The 18856-nt window shown below is 33.1% G+C and overlaps 1 protein-coding gene across 3 annotated transcripts in view; it reads left to right on the top strand.

Annotated features, from left to right (window-relative positions):
- LOC118202573 (bile acid-sensitive ion channel-like) overlaps window positions 1-18856 on the top strand; it is an 80668-nt gene that overhangs the window by 43469 nt on the left and 18343 nt on the right. For all 3 annotated transcript variants that reach the window (XR_015041708.1, XM_085818870.1, XM_085818871.1), the window contains exons 6-8: window positions 5262-5434; window positions 13059-13157; window positions 15525-15624. Coding sequence is in view for 2 of the 3 variants with exons in the window: in XM_085818870.1 (XP_085674996.1) it covers window positions 5262-5434; window positions 13059-13157; window positions 15525-15624 (372 nt within the window). In the remaining variant the exon portion in view is untranslated. The remainder of the gene's footprint in view (window positions 1-5261; window positions 5435-13058; window positions 13158-15524; window positions 15625-18856) is intronic.

Below are 18856 nucleotides of genomic sequence, written 5' to 3'. Positions count from 1 at the left end.
GATAAAGCAGAAGTAATGGAAACAAATGAAGAAACAGTACAGAAAAAATTCCCCCGATCATCTTTTTCTCAGGATTCCGCTGACTGGATGAAGTTAAATGAAATTTTCCGAAAATTTGGGCAGAGTAATACCAATCCACGATGGAAAATAGAAATAGCTACGTTTATATTGAAAACCCAACGGACTATAGAAATGTGACTAAGTTTCTAAGCGAAAAGAATGTTCCTTTCACACATTCCAGTTAACCAGCGAAAAGAATGTTAAAGTAATTATGAAAAATCTACCGTCATCAGTGAAAGAGGAAGTAATTTTCTCCGACTTAGAAAGAAGAAACTTTCCCATATTGAAAGTAAAACAATTAAGTCGCACCAAAATTGGATTGGGGAAAACCACGAAAACGCCCATGCAGCCAGCCCGTTCGCGGGATTCGAACCTCCCCCGCACGAGAAAAAGGGTTACGGAAAAACTTTCGATATTTTTCCTGGAATTAAAAAGAAAAGACGCCGCCTCAAATGCTGTTTTTTATTTGAATAACAAGTTCAGTTTTAATGTGAAAATTGAGTGATTATCGCCCAGAAAAAGGCCTATGCAATGTTTCCATTGCCAGTCGTAAGGCCACATTCAGTACCTTTGCAATAATCAAGAAAGACGCTGCAAGTATGCAAAATCACACAGAAGCAATGTGTGTACGGAAACGCCTGTAGAAAAAACCTCCCTGCATTTTCTGTGGTGAAGACCATGTAAACAGTTATAGAGGCTGTAGAGCTTACAAAGAAAAATTTGAGAAAAGCTTCAGAAGGCACCTGCCTCACCAGAAAATTCAAGAAAGCACTTTTCCGAAGTTCCAAATTCTAAAAACGTCCCAGTTGAATATACGAAAAAGATGCTTTACAGTGAAAAAGTTAAGCAAATTTTAAACCTGTGCCAAAAATCGTTAAAGATGCAGTCAGTTGGATTCTAGATGAAAATATTCAAAATCTACTAGAAACCATGATACACCAAATCACAAAAATTCAGCAAACTCGAATTCCTATGGAAAAATTAAGAGTTGGATTCCAGGCAGCCAAGATACTCATAGAATTCGCCGAAAGCACTAACTAGTTTCATCAAAACTATAATTAGTTTTTATAACTAGTTTCATCAAAACTATAATTAGTTTTTATAACTAGTTTCATCAAAACTATAATTAGTTTTTATAACTAGTTTCTTCACTTATCAGCAAAAATCGAAGGAAACCGCAGCTCAGGCGTACAGACTACGGAAAAAATTCTGAAACCTCTAGATTGTGGACTCTATCTCCGCTCGTGACTTTTAAAAACTCTGTCCTGCACAGGCTTATTTTTATTTTTTATCCTCACTTTATTGAATTACTTTATTTATTGGACTTTTCGCCTTCGGGTACGGTGTTAAAAGTTTAACACCTTTATTTTCTCTATTTTTTCTTATTTTTATTTACTGGTGTGTACTCATTTTAATAGGTACCAATAGCAAAATTACGATCGAAGATCTAAGTTCAATTCAATTCTTTAGTTAACTGCTGTTATTATTATTGCGAGTTCAGCGTGAGACTGGATTAGCTTTCTCTGTAGATAAGCCTTGAATTGCGTTGGGATTAACGTTCTTGGTAGTTTGAAGAGTAACTACTGATTATACTGTGCGATACTGTGAACACTTGTACGAATATTTATGTGGAAAATTCCAGAGATCTGAAATATTTCATTTGATAAAAATATATTTTTATTAACCTATTATCGGACTTGTGCTTTCAATCTATAATGAACTCGTACGCAAGAAACAATTTTTGGTGTCAGAAGTGGGACTGAATGGCAGTGACAAGAACGATGGACGAGCAACTAAGATAGCTCGTGACTGCCTTTGCTGCATTCCAAGAAACGTTGGAAGGGGCAGTCAACTCAGTAAACCCTTTAAAGGAGAGATGAAAGCGACACAAGAAGAGATGAATGGGCCAATAACAGATGAAAGCGCACCAAGAATCTGTTCAACAAACGATTGAATCAGGTCAAGAAGAAATGAAAAGGGAAATTACGTGCATAATAGAAAATAAATTTGAGGATAAGACAGAATAGACGCTGTTGAAAATAGAGTTAGACACATACAAGAAAGAGTTTCTTTCGTAAAAAAACAAATAGAAGAAAGAATTATAATGGGAAGACCACTTGACAAGTGTATAAGACACAATTTGATATAGTGGCGGTAGCGAATGGATGGGATTCCCAAGTTAAGGCCTCTCATCTCACCGCTTGTCTGAGGGCAGACGTAGCGGATATACTTCAGACCCGAAAACCAAAGGCTAGATTTCGAAGCTCTGTCCGATGCGTTGGAGTTAGGATTTAGGGAGAAAAGTTGATAAGACTACAGCAGGGTTCAATTAAAATCCAGTCAACTGAGGCCCATGGAAACACTCCAGGAGCTTGCCACGAATGTTGAAACACTATCTCATCTCACCGTTTCGAAGTGTCCGACAGAAACTAGGGAAATCCTTTCCTTGCAATACTTCATCGACAGCATCCGGGATTCTAAAATACAGAAAGCTCTACGAATGGCAGATGTCAAGGGTTTAGAAAGCACTCTGGTGTACGTCATGAAATTCGAGGCAGCCCAGCAAGCAACGCACAAAGATCGCCACCTAATCAGAGTTATTCAAATCCAGGAGCCAGTGGATCAAGTGACTGCTCGTTTAGAAGATTTAACCAGACAATTCAATGCTTATGATGTGGAATAAGAGTGCGGAAAAAAACTGACTCTAAAGTGCTGGAAATTTGGTGCTGAAGGTCCCGTATGAAGGAGCTTCAGAACACCCCAGGGCACGGAAAAGAAGACAGACGCTTTAAACCGACAAGTCAATGCCCTGAAAATGAACAGTGACAAGAAACCATCCCTAAAGCGCTGGATCTGCTGTGGTGAAGGTCGCGTACGAAGGAGCTGCAGACCGCTTTAGGGCAGGGAAAATAAAACGACGAAGGAAACAAATTAGTTGCCACCCCACTGAACGGAGTTTCAAAGATAATGAGAGGCTCCATTTTAAAGCGCTTCAGATTTTTGCAGTGAATGGTATTAGTAATGGAATAATCATCAATTCGCATATCAATGAAGTTCCTTGCAATATGACTATTGGCACAAGAGCCAATGTTACCATCATTCGGAAAGATTTAGCTGCAGACTTTAAATATGAACTCATTTGGACGCCATCCTGTGTTACCCTCCAGACTGCGTCTGGTGATTAAATCGAAATAGATCGGAAGTTAAGCGTAAATATCACATTTGAAAGTGCAGCCTACTATCACACCACATATGTGGCAGATATTACAGCTCCTCGCATACTCGGATTCGTTTATCTAAGGAAATAAAATTTTCCTTGGGCTTTAAAAATAACGAACTATATTCAGCATCTGAGGACATAACTAACCTTCATCAGAAGAGATCATCGCATGGAAATGCCGAAGCCCTGTCTCGAAGACCTTGCCCAGAAGGCTACAGATATTGTGCCATGGTCCAAGCGAAATACGAGATGCTGAATCCGGTTGTTCGACAAGTTACAACATCAGCATCAGCCGACTGAGACCCATGGCGTGATGAAGAAGTAAAGAAAGACCAGCTGGAACACTGCAACATTAAACCCATAATTCTTTTAATGGAGTTCTCAAACAAAAAAAACCTACCTAGTACTATATTTCGATTTGTAATCGAATTTTGGATCTGAAGTCCAACAAAATAATTCTCGCCTCTCTGGAACACGTTCAAAACGGCGTCTTCTAAAGGAAATTCGAATTGGTTGATTGAAAATCTTTCCAGTGGCAGCTGATATTTCAAGATCTCGAATTCCGGACGTCCTTAAAAAACTACATAGCAGCCCTACAGGAAACCCCACAGTCTACATACACAGGGTTCGTATTAAGTTTGTTTAAATTAGAAGACTGTGTTCAGGTCGCCAATCAAAACGCCGTAGATGTGCTCCCTGTATCGGTGGAAGTCATAAACGCTAAGCGAGTTTTTCGCAAAAAAATAAATATTAGTATTTATACACTGTTTCAGTTTTTAAATCACGTCATTCATCTTATGTTTACGTCACCGCTGTCAGTTCTTACTAAAACCATTAGAAGGCACCGTGTTCGTTTGCTCTTTAAAATGGTACATAACTATTAAAGCAGAATTTAAGTGTTTTTTATACCAGATTTTCACTGCTATATCAAAAGCGGCGAAGTAATCGGTAGATGCTGATTGTCTGAAAGCTCATTTCTGAAAAAAACATAACTGATACAAAAGCAAGCATTATTTCTTACTAAAACCTTTTACAACAGTGTAGAGCCTTTGAAGCAGAATTTAAGTGCTCTCTGTCAGTTTTTAGCAAATATTTCAAAAATACTACCTCAACTTTAAATGAAGTCTTTTAACTCTGATTAAAACCTGTGCAGTGCAGGGTACTTTAGCTAGTTGGCGTACGACTTGCAGTATAACGCGATATATATACTAGTATGTCATCGGTAATCTGCATAGGACATTGCAGGGATTGGAAAGTGAGAGGCAAGAGGTGGTAGTGGGTCGCAGTCAAAAGAGGCAATAGAAATCGCCAGCATAACTCTTCACTTTCTGTATTTAAATTGTGCCTTTTGCGTTGAAATATTGAGAGCAAGTTCGAAAAAAATACGATGCTTAATAATAAAGCTAAGCATATTAAAAAAAAATTGGTTAGCAGGAGTGAATGCACAGCAGCCTGGTAGATTGCCTGCTTAGCGAGGGAGTAAAAAAACCTTGAGAAGTCCTTTTGGGCAATCGTTAAACTCTGAAACCTTTCAGAATTTGCGTTTACTGCAAACATTCAAAAGACTAATACAAATTCAACTAGACTTAAACGGAAACCACCAGTAGAATTTCCTCGTTGGTCCGATGCATATGATGACTGGATTGCAGGTAGGTTTTCCAAAAACTTATGCTTTTAACGTGAGTACAAATGTTGAGGAAGTGACTACCATTATGTCCTGAAAACATGCTTCTGCTTGAGAACAGTTTTCTGATGCTAAAATTAAACCAAGAAGAAATTAATTTATGTTTTGCTTCATGTATACGTTTTTAAGAAATAAAGATAATTGTATAGCTTTTTTTTTTTTTTTTTTTTTTTTTTTGTTTCGCATATGTAGACCAAATTATTCAAAATATAAAAATGCGATTTAAGTTACTGAATTATTATGTACATGAATTAAGACTTTAATAGCCAAGCTAATTCATAATTGACCTATTTCCAGTTCAAACTCCTGTAAATACTTTCACGTTCAGCGTAGACCCAAAAGAGATTTTTATCCCTGGTGATCGGCCAGGAATGCTGTTTTCTGTCCACTCTCCATTTGAAGGAGTGAATCCATTTGAGAGAGGAATTTTCATGAAAATAGGAAGAATATACAAATTGTATGTTAGAATGGTATGTGTTTCAAACATCATTAGCTTAAATAATGTTTATTTAATTATTATTTTTATTATTATTAACATCGTCACTGACCATCATGAGGAGCAATGTGTTCTGATTCAAATTTAGCCTTATTCTTGGCATGTATTGAGAAATTAAATACAGTAGAAAAACGTGAAAACTTTTCATATATACATTACTTACAGATTGTAATCCTGTAGCTGCTTTATAAGGTATTTGGTGAAATACTCTTCTTTATATTAAAGGTATGACATGGTATATTTAAATTACTCAAAACAGTAGAGAGCTATCTTCCTGATAGAAGGGATGCCTTCGTGGATAACTTTCTAAGAAAACCTGACACGCATACACGTTACACATGGAGAAAAACTACAAAAACGCGCATACAGCCAGCCCGTTCGCCAAGATTTGAAACCGGGCCTAACTACCGGTGTTCAGCGATTTTACCATTCGGCAGCTTGGGTGGTCTAGTACTGGTAGTATTAGGATACTTTTCGCGCCTCTTGTAAGGTAAATTTTAATTAACATGATTTTTCTTAATTTAAAATTTATCCTAGACGACTGCTGCTTTTTGTCCTTAAACCATAATTTGTAAGTCTGCTTCTGTTTTCTGCTTCTACCAGAAGTCTTTCAAATAGATAATATAATAATCTAAGTTAAGGAAGGAGGGGCTAGCATCGACCATCATCCTAAAGAAAATTCATTCGACATTCGCTGACATTCTACATGGTGAGTTCTTTATTTCAGCCGTTGCGATCAACTGTGAAATTAAGAGAGCCAAGCACTAGCATAAAATTTCTCTTATTACTATAAGGGACTCTGCGTATTATCTCTTACTCCCCCAAGCAGCGGGAATAAATCTGTGTTCGTTCTTTTTAATTTTGTACTTCAGGCTGACGGCTCCAACAAATTTTGATTGTTTGATTTTATTTTACATAAAATGGCCACCACTTCTGGCTTTAGAAGTGCGCAGTGCTGAATTGGCAAGCTCCCGCTACTGGATAAGAAAATTATTTTTTTTTCTGTCATGTTTATTTAGCATTTTGAGTTAGTTTTAACATCGGATTGTCTTGTATGAGTAAAGGTGGTCAAAATTAGTAAAAGCAAACTGTAGTTTAAGCTTTGAAATCCTATCTCTGTGTTAAATCAGTTTTATCTCTTCTTAACGGATATTTTAATTTTCCAGTATAATAATTATCATGCATTCATTTTCAACAATACTCATGTGTAATTTCTGCCGCTTACTTTTGGGTATCTCTCAAGAATATCAGAAAATACAGAAATTCAAGGTACTAATCGCTAAACACAACATTTAAGTTCTGCATAAAATTTATGAAAGTTTTGCTACGCTGAGATGACAGGGCATATTATATGATGATATGCTTGATCATAATTTATGTCTTTGCTCTGTAAAGTATTAACATATTTATACTATTTGGAAAGTATTTAGTCTCACTAGAAGGAATAATCTTAATAATAGAATTAATTGATTTATGATAAGCAAAATATTCAATTTACCCTTCATACGTAAAGATACTCTAATAAACCAACGAATGCTGACGTAAAATAAATGATTGCATTAAAGATCAGAAAAAAATTAATAAAAAATCTCATGTGGACACCACATGACTTCCTTTTACGGCTTATTAAATTAGACACACTTTTATTCTGCTGTATTGCATTTAAACTTATTTTCTTGAATTGCATTAGAGATATATTTCTCATTTAATTTATTCAATTCTCACTTCGTAGCATGGCAAAAATACATAAAAACTCGAAATGTCATTAAAAACTGTAAACTACAGAAAAACATAAAACACCAAAATAAAGTTTAAAACATTTTTTTTACAATTAAAATTAAAGTTTCTCACGCAAAAACAAGCACTTTGGCCATCGGGCAAGAAAGCATATTTTTCGGTGCACAAAACTGAAAGTTTACTTATGGTCCCACTCGGCAAAAAGACACTGAAAATGCAGAAGGTGACTACAAAGAGCTCAAAATGTAAACAAATGGCAGCTTCGTTACTGTTAGCTGGGCCACTTTTAAATTGTTGGTAATTCTACAATTATTGCATGCAGATTAAATAAACACATAAAAACATTAACCGGAACATAAGAACAACACAATTCATTCACTTTTAAAACAAAATTCGCACAATTTACCAACCTAAAAGACTAAAAAAACTGAGCTCACTGAGCCGAGTAACAGAGTGTATATAATAACAAAGTAAGAGATACACTCTAACAGAGTGTATATAGTAACAAAGTAACAGAGTATATATATATATATATACATACATATAAAATTGTGTTTATATTTACAATTTTATACAGAAAACTTTTAAATCATTTCCAAAATTTTCGAGCAATGTGCAGCTGAAAACTAATCAGTAAATATATAAAGAAAGAAATTTAGACCCAATTTATCACAAAGACCAAAACCTTAAATTCAAATAAATGAATTTTAAAAAACTTACAAATGTAGAATTAGAATTCTGAAAAAGTAAAAAGAAAACATACAATAAACCAAAATAAATAAATAAATTAAAAAAGAACATGAAAGAAGAGGAATCCAATCAACGCTGACATAACGTCCTCAGGAGGAGAATACGCCGAAATTGTTATAATTCCTCTTCCATAATAAAATCTTTGCTTTTCTGTATCTAGAATTAACTGATTCCGATATATTTTTTACTCTTAACAGTTCACCCGAAAACTCTGGTCCACCCCGAAGCAAGGAAAAATGGCAAAAATTAGAAAAAAAAACATTCAGGAAGAAATTCCCTGTTAAATAGGAATTATTTCCAAAATTGAAAACTAACGCATTATACGTAGAATTAAAGAAAACACTTTCAGTTCAGAAAGTTTAACTTGAGAATAAATTTCTAAGTAGCAAAAATGTTTTAACACATAACATTGTGAGAATCTCCTTTCAAACGCCATTTGAAACAAATGACAGAATTGTTCATCGGCTAATTCTAGATATAGAAAAACAAGGATTTTTTTATAGAGGAGAAATTATAATTAAAATCAGCGTATCCTCCTCCTGAAGACAGCACGTCGGAGTTGTTTCAATTCCTCTTCTTTCATGTTCTTTTTTACATGTTTTTGTTTTTTCTTGTAACGATTTATTTTAATTTCTCTTTCTACATTTTCAGAATTCTAATTCTACATTTATAAGTTTTTTTCAAATTTATTTATTTGAATTTCAATTTTTCGTCTTGTGATAATTGGTTCTAAATCTTTTCTTTATATATATATATATATATATATATATATTTATGTACTTTTGATTTGCAAACCAAAATGAGAGATGCCCAACTACGTGTTATACCAGTTCCACACACAAAAGTTATGAGGCTACTCATATTTAAGTTATGCGAGATACATACATATGTAAGTACAGACGTCACGAAAAAAATCTTTTCTGAATCTATTTTACAATATGTTTTGGGGAAAAGAGTCTATATTCTGACCTATGTACAGATTTCACACACAAGCATCGTTCAAACGCATTCCAGTATGGGCAAAATAGATAATTTTCATTGAAATATGATACCCGAAATTTTTTTAGATTACAATACGTCCTTTACAATACGTCCAAGTAAGGAAAAATAGCTATCTAAATCTTTAGACAGTCCTTAATATAATAAAAAGTACAGTCTTAATGAGGATAAACTGTTTGCTGACCTTCAGCTCATGAAATAATAGTTGGAACTTGAACCCTGTCAGAATCTTTGTTCCTTCATGCAGGAACTCAAAACCCAACACTCATAACATGAATTCAGTACAACTCTTGTTAAAAATAAGTTTCGTAATACCATACTCCTTAATATCGGAGCCTCTAATAGGCTTGGTTGTGAGGTACAAGAATAAATGAAAAGCAGAGCCAAGAGATCGAACGCATCGTTCCCATCAAATAAGAAGGCAAAGTAACCTCAAAGGCACGGAATATGAAGATTTTTTTCAGCTGCTCTCACTTATAAAGCTTCATGGGGTCATTTTTCAGCCTCGCGGCAAATAGTAAATGTAAATTTCTAACTGGTTGTAGGTTTATCTACTTTGGGATTGTATTATTAATTCCAAACTTTCCTAGATTCATCGCAGTTGGGGAGTACCGTTTGGAGACCGGACATGATTGTCTCCCTAAACGTCTGCTCTGCACTGGTATATATGACAGTGCCTTGTGCACTTTGAGTAACCGACATTTTAAGATGGACAGAGATCAATTGCTAAAGTGTTCCTGGTTGAAGGAAGAAAACTTATTCAGTCTATATTGGCGGGTTAGAGAGTTGATGCAGTTGACATCCAGTGGCTATTTTTCTTCATGCTTAACGTAGTCGTGTGTTATTCCATTTTTCTTTTCAGTCAAATTATTGTTATTGTTATGAGGTTAATTACTGTTTTGCCTCATTGCAGTTATAGTTTTGCGTAAAAATTGAAATAGGTTATATTCTGCTTGTCTCCTCAACAAGAAATATAAATGAATTCTATGCCTTACTACATCAGACAATTTAAAATATGCTGAATGTGATTTAGGTACGATCCATAATTTCGATTGATTATTCGACTTTTGGTTATTTTCCAAGCTAATGTTAGATAGTGGAACTTAATTTAAACCTATTTTGGTGCCTTTAAATTTAATAATTTCAAATATATTCATTTTTAGAATAATGAAAGTAATGTACGATGTAATGTATTGTAATGTATTTTGCAGTAATTTACAAAACAGACAATCTTCTTAGTAGAACATAAATTTTATTTCTAGTTCACGGTGATAGACAAATTTTATACAATTCTTAAGTGGCAAAATTTTCATACTACTCCTAGCTGTAAAAATATTCAGAATCCTCATCTTTTTAAAACAATATCTCACGTTGATGAGTAACGGTTTAATACAAATATGGCGTTGCCACTTCAACAATAATTATATTTATTTATTAAATAACAAGATATTACAGTATGAATGTAATTTACGATTTAAAGTATGCTTTATCTTGAGCTTTAAACCAGTTATTTCTTCTTACCCAATAAAATAAGCAAGTTTATATTTGCGGAATTCTATAAAACAATTTACCTCCAACTTGTACTTTTAATATTAGTTAGAAAATAGATTATAATTCAATTCTTTAAAAAAAAGGGGATGAAAAGTATTAAATATTCAAAAGTTTTCTAATTTACTATTAGTGAATTTTATGTATAGAAGAATGATCGTCAGCATATAAACGAGATATATTCTCATTTATATTCTCTTTATATATCTTTTAATTAAACGACTGTTACACCATTTACTCATCTAAATGATTTTTTACATTTATATAATTTCTTTAGTTCTGCATTCGGCAGATTACTTCTATCTTTACACAGACACATTTAAATACATTAATAGCTTCATATATCTTATATACACCTACTTCAGGAACCTAAGTTGACTTTTTAGTATTTATTTTAATCTTCGCTTAAAACATTTGTGTTGCAGTGCATTTTTTTCTCTAAATTTGTGAGATCTAATATCCTTAGCTATCATCCAATGTAACTAAATCTACTTAAGTGTAAATCTTACTTAAGTGTAAAGCGACTCCTCGCAAAGACTTGAAAATGAACTCAACAGGGAAAGGGTGTAAAACACCCTTTTATTGAATACGATATTTTACAAATGGCACAGACTTGTGTGTTTACAATCAGTGACCAACTGCGGTGAGAATCTTAAAAGATAATGTGTGCCATTAAATTTAAAGATAAGAGTAGCGCAAGACTACATAATTCAGTTTAAGCTAACAGGTTAACTCAGAATCTACACTGGCAGGATAATAATTCGGCGGTAAGAATACGAAACTGATATTCAAGTTTATCAGCTAGAAGAAATAAAAACTTGCTCTCACAGTAGCGAAACCACACTCTATCTCAACTTCTCGTTACATCAGTTTTACATACAGTCATTTACCCAAATTGATTCACATAGTGGGGACGAAACGCGACGGAAATAAGAAAAGACATATAAGACTGTAAGGATTTAATTTATTCTAACCAATTATTTTTAGTTTGACTTTCCTGCCCCTCCTGATTTCAGTTTCCCTCCGGATTGTAAATTTTGTATGACGTAGTATTTAAACTTAAACGTATTTCAGAAGGAGTATTTAGGTTGCGTATCAAGAGCAGTAGCGAACTTAGTTTCGATGTTTATGCTGTAGTCGGTACTAGCTCTGTAGTCGGTGTTCGACACCTTTCAAGTTTGTACTGTTATTTCTCAGCTCGGCTTTGTTGCGTGCAGCCGATTTAGCGTTAGTTAACCTAAGAGCCAGTCGTTGGCTATCTTAAGTTAATGTACATATTACTTAGTTATGTTACATATTACTTAGTTCTTAAGTTAATGTGCATTCTTATTGGCTGTTAATTTAGTAGCTACAAGTGGTGGTGAATTTTGAGCACCAAGCGCGTGCATCTGTTCATTTTTAGTTAAAATAAAAGATTATTTAAAACCTTCGTTTGCAGAACTTACTCTCCAAAGACATAGCAAGAATTCGCTGCTTCGTCTTCAACATAGAGTCCAACTTCAGTGCTACTAAAGGATACCCATAGACTCTATAAAGCTAACAAATTAGAATAATTGTTATTAAAAATTAATGAAACCCTATAAATTAATCGATGGGGAAATTTAAAAGAAAATCTTTCAAAATAATTGTTTAATAAAATCATCAGTTAGATATATCATAAAACCCCAAACCACTCCTGTTTAGGTTAAAGTTTAGCAGAATTAAGAACTTGAATTAAAGATTTTTGCACATTCACACATTTTTTTCCGTGCACAGATATAACTCATATAATCATATACTGTAATGTTTTCTTAATTTCACTTTTACATTAAAGAGTATGTAACGTTTATTTTATACGAAAATTCCAGCTAAACTTTCCACTTTTTAAAGCTTTAATACCTATTTTGGTCAAAGATAGACTTCGAAGTTTCATCTTCCTTTAATATATTTACGTATGTTAACTGAACTAAATCACACTATCATCTGTATGGGGCTCAAGGCTGTTGCCAACGATAGGCGTAGCTTGCGCGCTTCATTCCAAGAGGAATTTCGTGGGCTTGGGAATAAGTAACAGCAACATATTTTAACTTCTTAGCCTTTAACTTTTAATTATTAACTCAGAATTATAGTAAACACGGCATAATTTTCAAACGTTTGTTCCCAAAGGAATTCACTCATTAGTTCTCTAAGATTTTGTCAAATAGATTTTTTATTAGTCCCTTAGAACGCAAAATATGATAAATACATCATTTAATCCAGTTTATTTTTAAAGTAAATTGTCCAATTACAAATAGCTATCAACAGTTCTTGGATGTAAATTAACGTTATATTAAAACCGCTTATGAAATCTGCCAAAAGTGATTAAATGATTCCGTATTTATCATTTCGCAAATATCTCAAGCAATTTTTTTTAAATAAAATGCATCTATCTGATATCAACTTAATCACTTTGAGACTCTAAATGTATAAACGCTTGTATTGTTTATATTTTCTTATTCTTCGCTGCTTTAAATGTATCAGTTTCTGTCATTTACTTGCACCTGCATAATTTCTTTCCTTCTGAAGCACTTTTATACATTTTACAGGAAAAACAAATCTTATTGCCTTTACCTTATAAAACGAATTGTATGAATTATACCGAGGAGTGGCTTAAGAACAACAGGTCCGGTCCAAGAACAAAGAAGGTTAGTTTTACAACAAATTCTCGTGCTTGAGATTATTTATTTAAGCGTTGTTTTATGTGAAAATTTATATTTGTGTAGTCTTTATTCCGAAAGAACGTTAGCCCAGATGAGCTAGTAGTCTCAAAACGGGATTTTCCGTCGTCCGCTATAAACGCGAAGTACTTTTCCATTTTTGCCACCAAATACTACCGCTCTGTATTATCTTTAAATAAATTAAATAATGAAGAATCTGCATGCATGTATGTTTATTCCTATCATTATGCAAAAACTACAGTACCTAAAATCATTAAATTTTCTATACCGTTGTCCTCCACCCGAACATGTGCGACTGGAAACCCGAATTTTATATTTCATATTAAAACTTTTATGAACTTTCCTCATAGTGATGAACTATTATCCATCACCTTTTAGTTCGGGCGCCACTTGTAGAGTCATTAGATTTATTGATGTTATGAAGCTAAATAAATCCGGAATGTTCTCGCCGAGATTCGAACTCCGGACCTCTTAATTACTTATCAGACGTGCTTCCGAAAGCATATGGAAAGTATGAAGAAAATACCTTATAAAACCACGTTTTTTTAACCTTACTTCATGAAGGCCATAAATAAATTTTGCTTTTACCAGTCTTGTTTCTGCTACCAACTATATTCGCAAGATATTAACTGTTTTTGTTGGAAAACGTTATGAACTTCACTTACGAAAAGGCATGCTGTACGAGCTTTATTACTGAGGAATTGAGTTTTTGAAAGGCTTAACCGTTATATTGCTGTTCATTACAAGAGAATTAAACGTTTCATTCCAAGAAACAAGATTTTAAATTAAATTAATATTACTTAATTATTTTATATAATTTATTTGCTATTATATATAATGTAAAAATTATTATTAATATAATATTTTTATTATTATATATATAATAAAAATTAATATTCCTTCAAATTTTATTTAGGCATTATAATCTTCAAAGAAAACTAGATTTTCCAGCATTAGTTACAATTTAAACATAATAATACATTTGTTTATTTTACACCTGAATAATTAGAGTATTGTGATGCAAGACGCACTACATATAACCTGTGCTTTTGTTAAAACAAAGTTAAGGTGATTTTTGCATAGAATTATTTAATGTTACATGTATTCGAGTTGGTTAAAATGCTTTTGGAAGAATATGTATATTATATTATAAACAAATTTTAAGATATCAATTCCTAGTGTAAAAGAGCCCACCAGAGGCCGAGCGGTAAAGACGCTGAACACTGGTAGTTCGGTCCGAGGTTCGAATCCCGCGAACGGGCTGGCTGCATGGGCGTTTTCGTGGTTTTCCCCATGTGTAACGTGTATACGAGCCAGTTTCCCTTAGAAAGTCCTCCACGAAAGACATCCCTCCCCTTAGGCAGATAGCCCTAGTGTGCTTGTAAAAGACTTAATGAAAAACAATTAAAGATTTTATATTTTTATTTATTAAAATTTCCCGAAATATAAAAGGTTTTTTGAGGTTTCCAATTTTTGCGTGAATGGTATTAAAAGCTCTTCGTACGTGACTTCGGCATAAAATTATCTCATGTCATATAAAAACTAAAAAAAAAAAAAAGAAAAGTAATAAAATATATAAGTAAGTAAATTAAAATTCTGAAAGCTTTCAGATTTTGTATTACACCCAAACTGGCGTTTTCTCATTTACACAAATATACACGTTTCCGAGAGCATTTGAGCTAAAATATTTTAAAGCAGCATATCTTCAGAATTTCCGACAGACAGTCTCGCACGCTGTAGATAAAAATATTTTATTTCGCACAATGTGTTACCAATGCTCGCTTTGAAATCGTTGAGTTTCTTAAATACAAATTCGTTAAAGTTTAAAAAATATGAAATAAATAATAAAATAAACTCTATTCAAGATTCGGGCTTCCAGGAGCCCATAGTCGGGGGGAGGATTACGTTATTAAAAATTTGACGGCTCTAGGTATCTTTGTTTTTTCACACATGCATATATTCATGCAGATTCTTCATTATTTAATTTCTTTAAATATAATATGAAGCGGTAATATTTGGCGGCAACAATCTGAAAAATGGTAGAGCCATTGATAGTCATTCGACGCAAAATTCTGTTTTGAGATTAATAGTGTTTCTATGCTAACGCCCCTTGGGGCTAATAAAATTTGTTTTCTTACCAATTAAGAAAACACAGAAGTAAAAAACTAACATATAACCTATAAATAAAAACCAATGTTATTAAAACTGTAATGAACCATATTAATTTAGTTTTGTGTAGAGAGATAATTCTACTTCTCCAAAATATGTAAAAAATAATATGTGATTCAGATTACTAAAACTGTATTGCGTTTTTTTAAAAATATGCATTTCCAGATGTGCATTCATAAATGTCTTCTAGAAGCTTCTGTGAAATGCTTCAACTGTTCTGCAAGTCTGATTTTTTACCCAAACAATGCAAGAATTTGTTCTTACGGTATGTATAAGTAACACTTACTGTTGCATTTCCTTGAAAAATTTAATGTTGCTGGATAAAAAAAGTATTATGATTTAACAGAACTACGCATTTATATAATTAGAAATGAAGACCATCTATTAGTAGTTCTCTAATTGATTTCTATTTATACTTTATACAAAACTTCATTACAATTTTGGATTATAGAAGGAAATGAGTTCCTTAGAAAAGATGAATATCTATTTGTAAATTAGATAGCTATACTGAATTTCATCTTTAATAAATTTTAGATTACTGAATTTCATCTTTAAAACAAAGTTCTTATACTGGCTGTTCGATAAAGTGATGGAACTTTTATTTTGTAAAGTATTAATTCTACATATTTTCAACCGCGCAGTTTCTAAATATGTATATTACAATTTTTATTAAGATTATCGTTATGTTTTGCATGAGGAGAGCTTTTGAAAATATGACATCAAACGTAACATTTTTGTGATTCCCACAAAGCACATATTCCAATAAGTAAATCATTTTTTATGCTACAGTTCGTTAAAAACAAAAATTCTGTATTTTCACAATCAATATTCGTAAGCGTTGGTTTAATAAACATATTACTCGAATATAAAAGAGCCAGGTGAGTATTTAAGGCATAATGTTTTTTTACGTAAAACAAAACTGTTAAATTACATAGATTATTAACAAATAAATGATGTAATGCAAAGAGTAATAAACAGATAATTTACTCTTTGCAGATAATTTACTTTTATATGAGTTGTATATTAAACCATTAACTTACAAATAAATATTTTCCTCATTTTCTCCCCAACATCTTACTGAATTTTTCCCATAACTTTTATTTTTAGCTAATTAAAGAATAATGAATATTTCATCAGTATGCATATTTAAAATATGGTAACCATATAAACATTTTCTCTATCCTAAAGTGTTTTCTGCTTTCATTCCATTTTGCACGTTAATTTTAGATGCGTTATTTCATCAAGATTACATCAGAATTCCATTACACATAACGCCCACACAGCTAATAATCCTCTTCGTAGAATTCATCAGTAGCTCATGCAAGGAATTAAAGATAAGCCTTTCATGGTCACCAGGGCTGAACAGTTAAACTAGTAAACAACAGAAGCTTGACTTATATTCGCATTTCACCGATCTGGATGTACGGGTGCTTCCGTGGATTTACTAATGTGTATCGTAAATAGGAGACAATTTTGGGATGAAGACACCCCTCTCTCTAAGCCGGCAACCCTAGTACTCAACCAAATGCAAGTGTATTCATACAAATACTTAGGATTAAAAATTTTGTAAATGAATTATTCTTTTATGGGTAGTATTTAAGTCTAGGTGTCAAAAAACTGACGACAATAAGATTTTCAGGTTTCAAAACACCGATAACAACAACAGAATAAAGAAATCGAATTGCTAATTTGAATTGTTGGAAATCATACTTTCTCTGACTCAGTTTAGGATTTCTTTTATTAATGTCTATGTTAGTAAATCTCTTGTTGTTACTGTCACTAATACTTGTATAAAATCAAAACAAACCCACGAAATTCATCGTGTCAAAGAATCAAGATTGCGCCTGTCGTTGCCCAGAACCTTGGGCACCATATAGGTGACAGTACGACTTTGCAGTGTTCCATCCCCAATTCTGAAGGAGAGCACCACGGGGAGAAACGAGTCCGAGGTTGTCCCACACCTCTTTCCCTACGACCAACCTCTAGCGAGAACTTTCGGACCATCGCAAATTCAGAGGGACCCACGCCGCATAGACACTATACATTTACAAACATCCATGCCTTCTCCGGAATTCGAAGCCGCACCCTTCGATACGGTAGTCATTAACCATTACCCCGGTTCGGCAATCATTAGTTAATAACATTTAAAAGCATCTTTCTTAATTCGATAAACCTTATCCTAAAAGTACAAATGCAAGATGAGGAATCGAGCTAAAAGAGTATTAGAAATTGTATATAAACGTTTCTTTCATCCCTCAAGAATTTTAATCCTTTCAATATATATACACGATCGTATGCACCCTAATTTTAACTAACATCAATTCAATCTTTTCTTTCATATTAAGTTGTACTATATTTATAAATTCTTCATTTGCGTTTAGTTAGAAAAATGAGTGACACTTTTTGCATACTTTTCGACAGAAAAAAAATATGTTAGTATCTACGAAATAATTAATTTCCTAAAGAACTCCACAACCTCACACAGTAGAATAAGAGAATCATGGGGTTTTCCCGATTTACAGGACAAGGTTTATGCCACCGAGAGCTTTTAAGTGATCATCGCAATCCCCATACCTGCCACCATTTGACCTTTCTTTTCCTATTGAAACATTTAAAAGCGTTGACTTGTGCCGAGTAATATACCCATCTGTAAAAAGTTGTAAAAAAAAGGATTTAATTTTGAACTACATTGGATGACATTTATTTTCGGACACTTGTATTGTCGAAATTTATTTGCGAGAATATTGTATAAAATATTGAAATATTGACCAGATTTTTTCAGATACATTATTTTTTCTTTATTTAACTTTCTTGTTGGAAAACAAATATCATCAAAATATCTCTTGAAATAAAATCAATTATTCAAAAAGTGTTAATCGGTAATTCACAGTCGGACGCTCGAACGTTCTCTGAAAGCTTTCGGAATACGATGTCCTTTATCCGCCATTTCATCGTTTTCTTCGTTTAGAAGTGAAACAAATAAAGTGTATTGTTTCAAATGGCAATACATCACGCGAGCTACTCGTATTATCTCGATTTTGAAATTTATGTTAATTTAGCAAAATATTAACATTTCTATATCTGAAATGAACATGGCAAATTTAATTATTCATCATTTTAAATATTGTAAGCTATTTTAATTATCTCCTGAATCCTTTATTCAAAGCGTTCACCAATGTTTGACATTATAAAATGATGGAAATTGTAGAACTGCTGAAAATGCACTGAAGTGAGGAACCCATTCCAAGATAACACCTAGGAATCTGAGATTTATCTAATGAAAAGTCAAACAAGATTTAAAAATTAATGGTATAAAACTTACAGCAGATTTAAAGAACATTTTGTAATAAAAAATTACCCCTGAAGTTATTAAAAGAGTTATTAAGGCATATGGTTACAATGGGCGATCAGCTAGAAGGAAGTTGGTCAACAAGAAAAATACACCTAGCTTCTTTTAAAATCCATGGTTAGCTAAGATTTATCATATTGAAAACAAT

This window comes from Stegodyphus dumicola, chromosome 6 (genome assembly GCF_044657685.1).
Source record: "Stegodyphus dumicola isolate Sdum_Otavi_A_Nest chromosome 6, ASM4465768v1".
Taxonomy (NCBI): domain Eukaryota; kingdom Metazoa; phylum Arthropoda; class Arachnida; order Araneae; family Eresidae; genus Stegodyphus; species Stegodyphus dumicola.
This window is presented reverse-complemented; position numbering and strand designations above follow the sequence as displayed.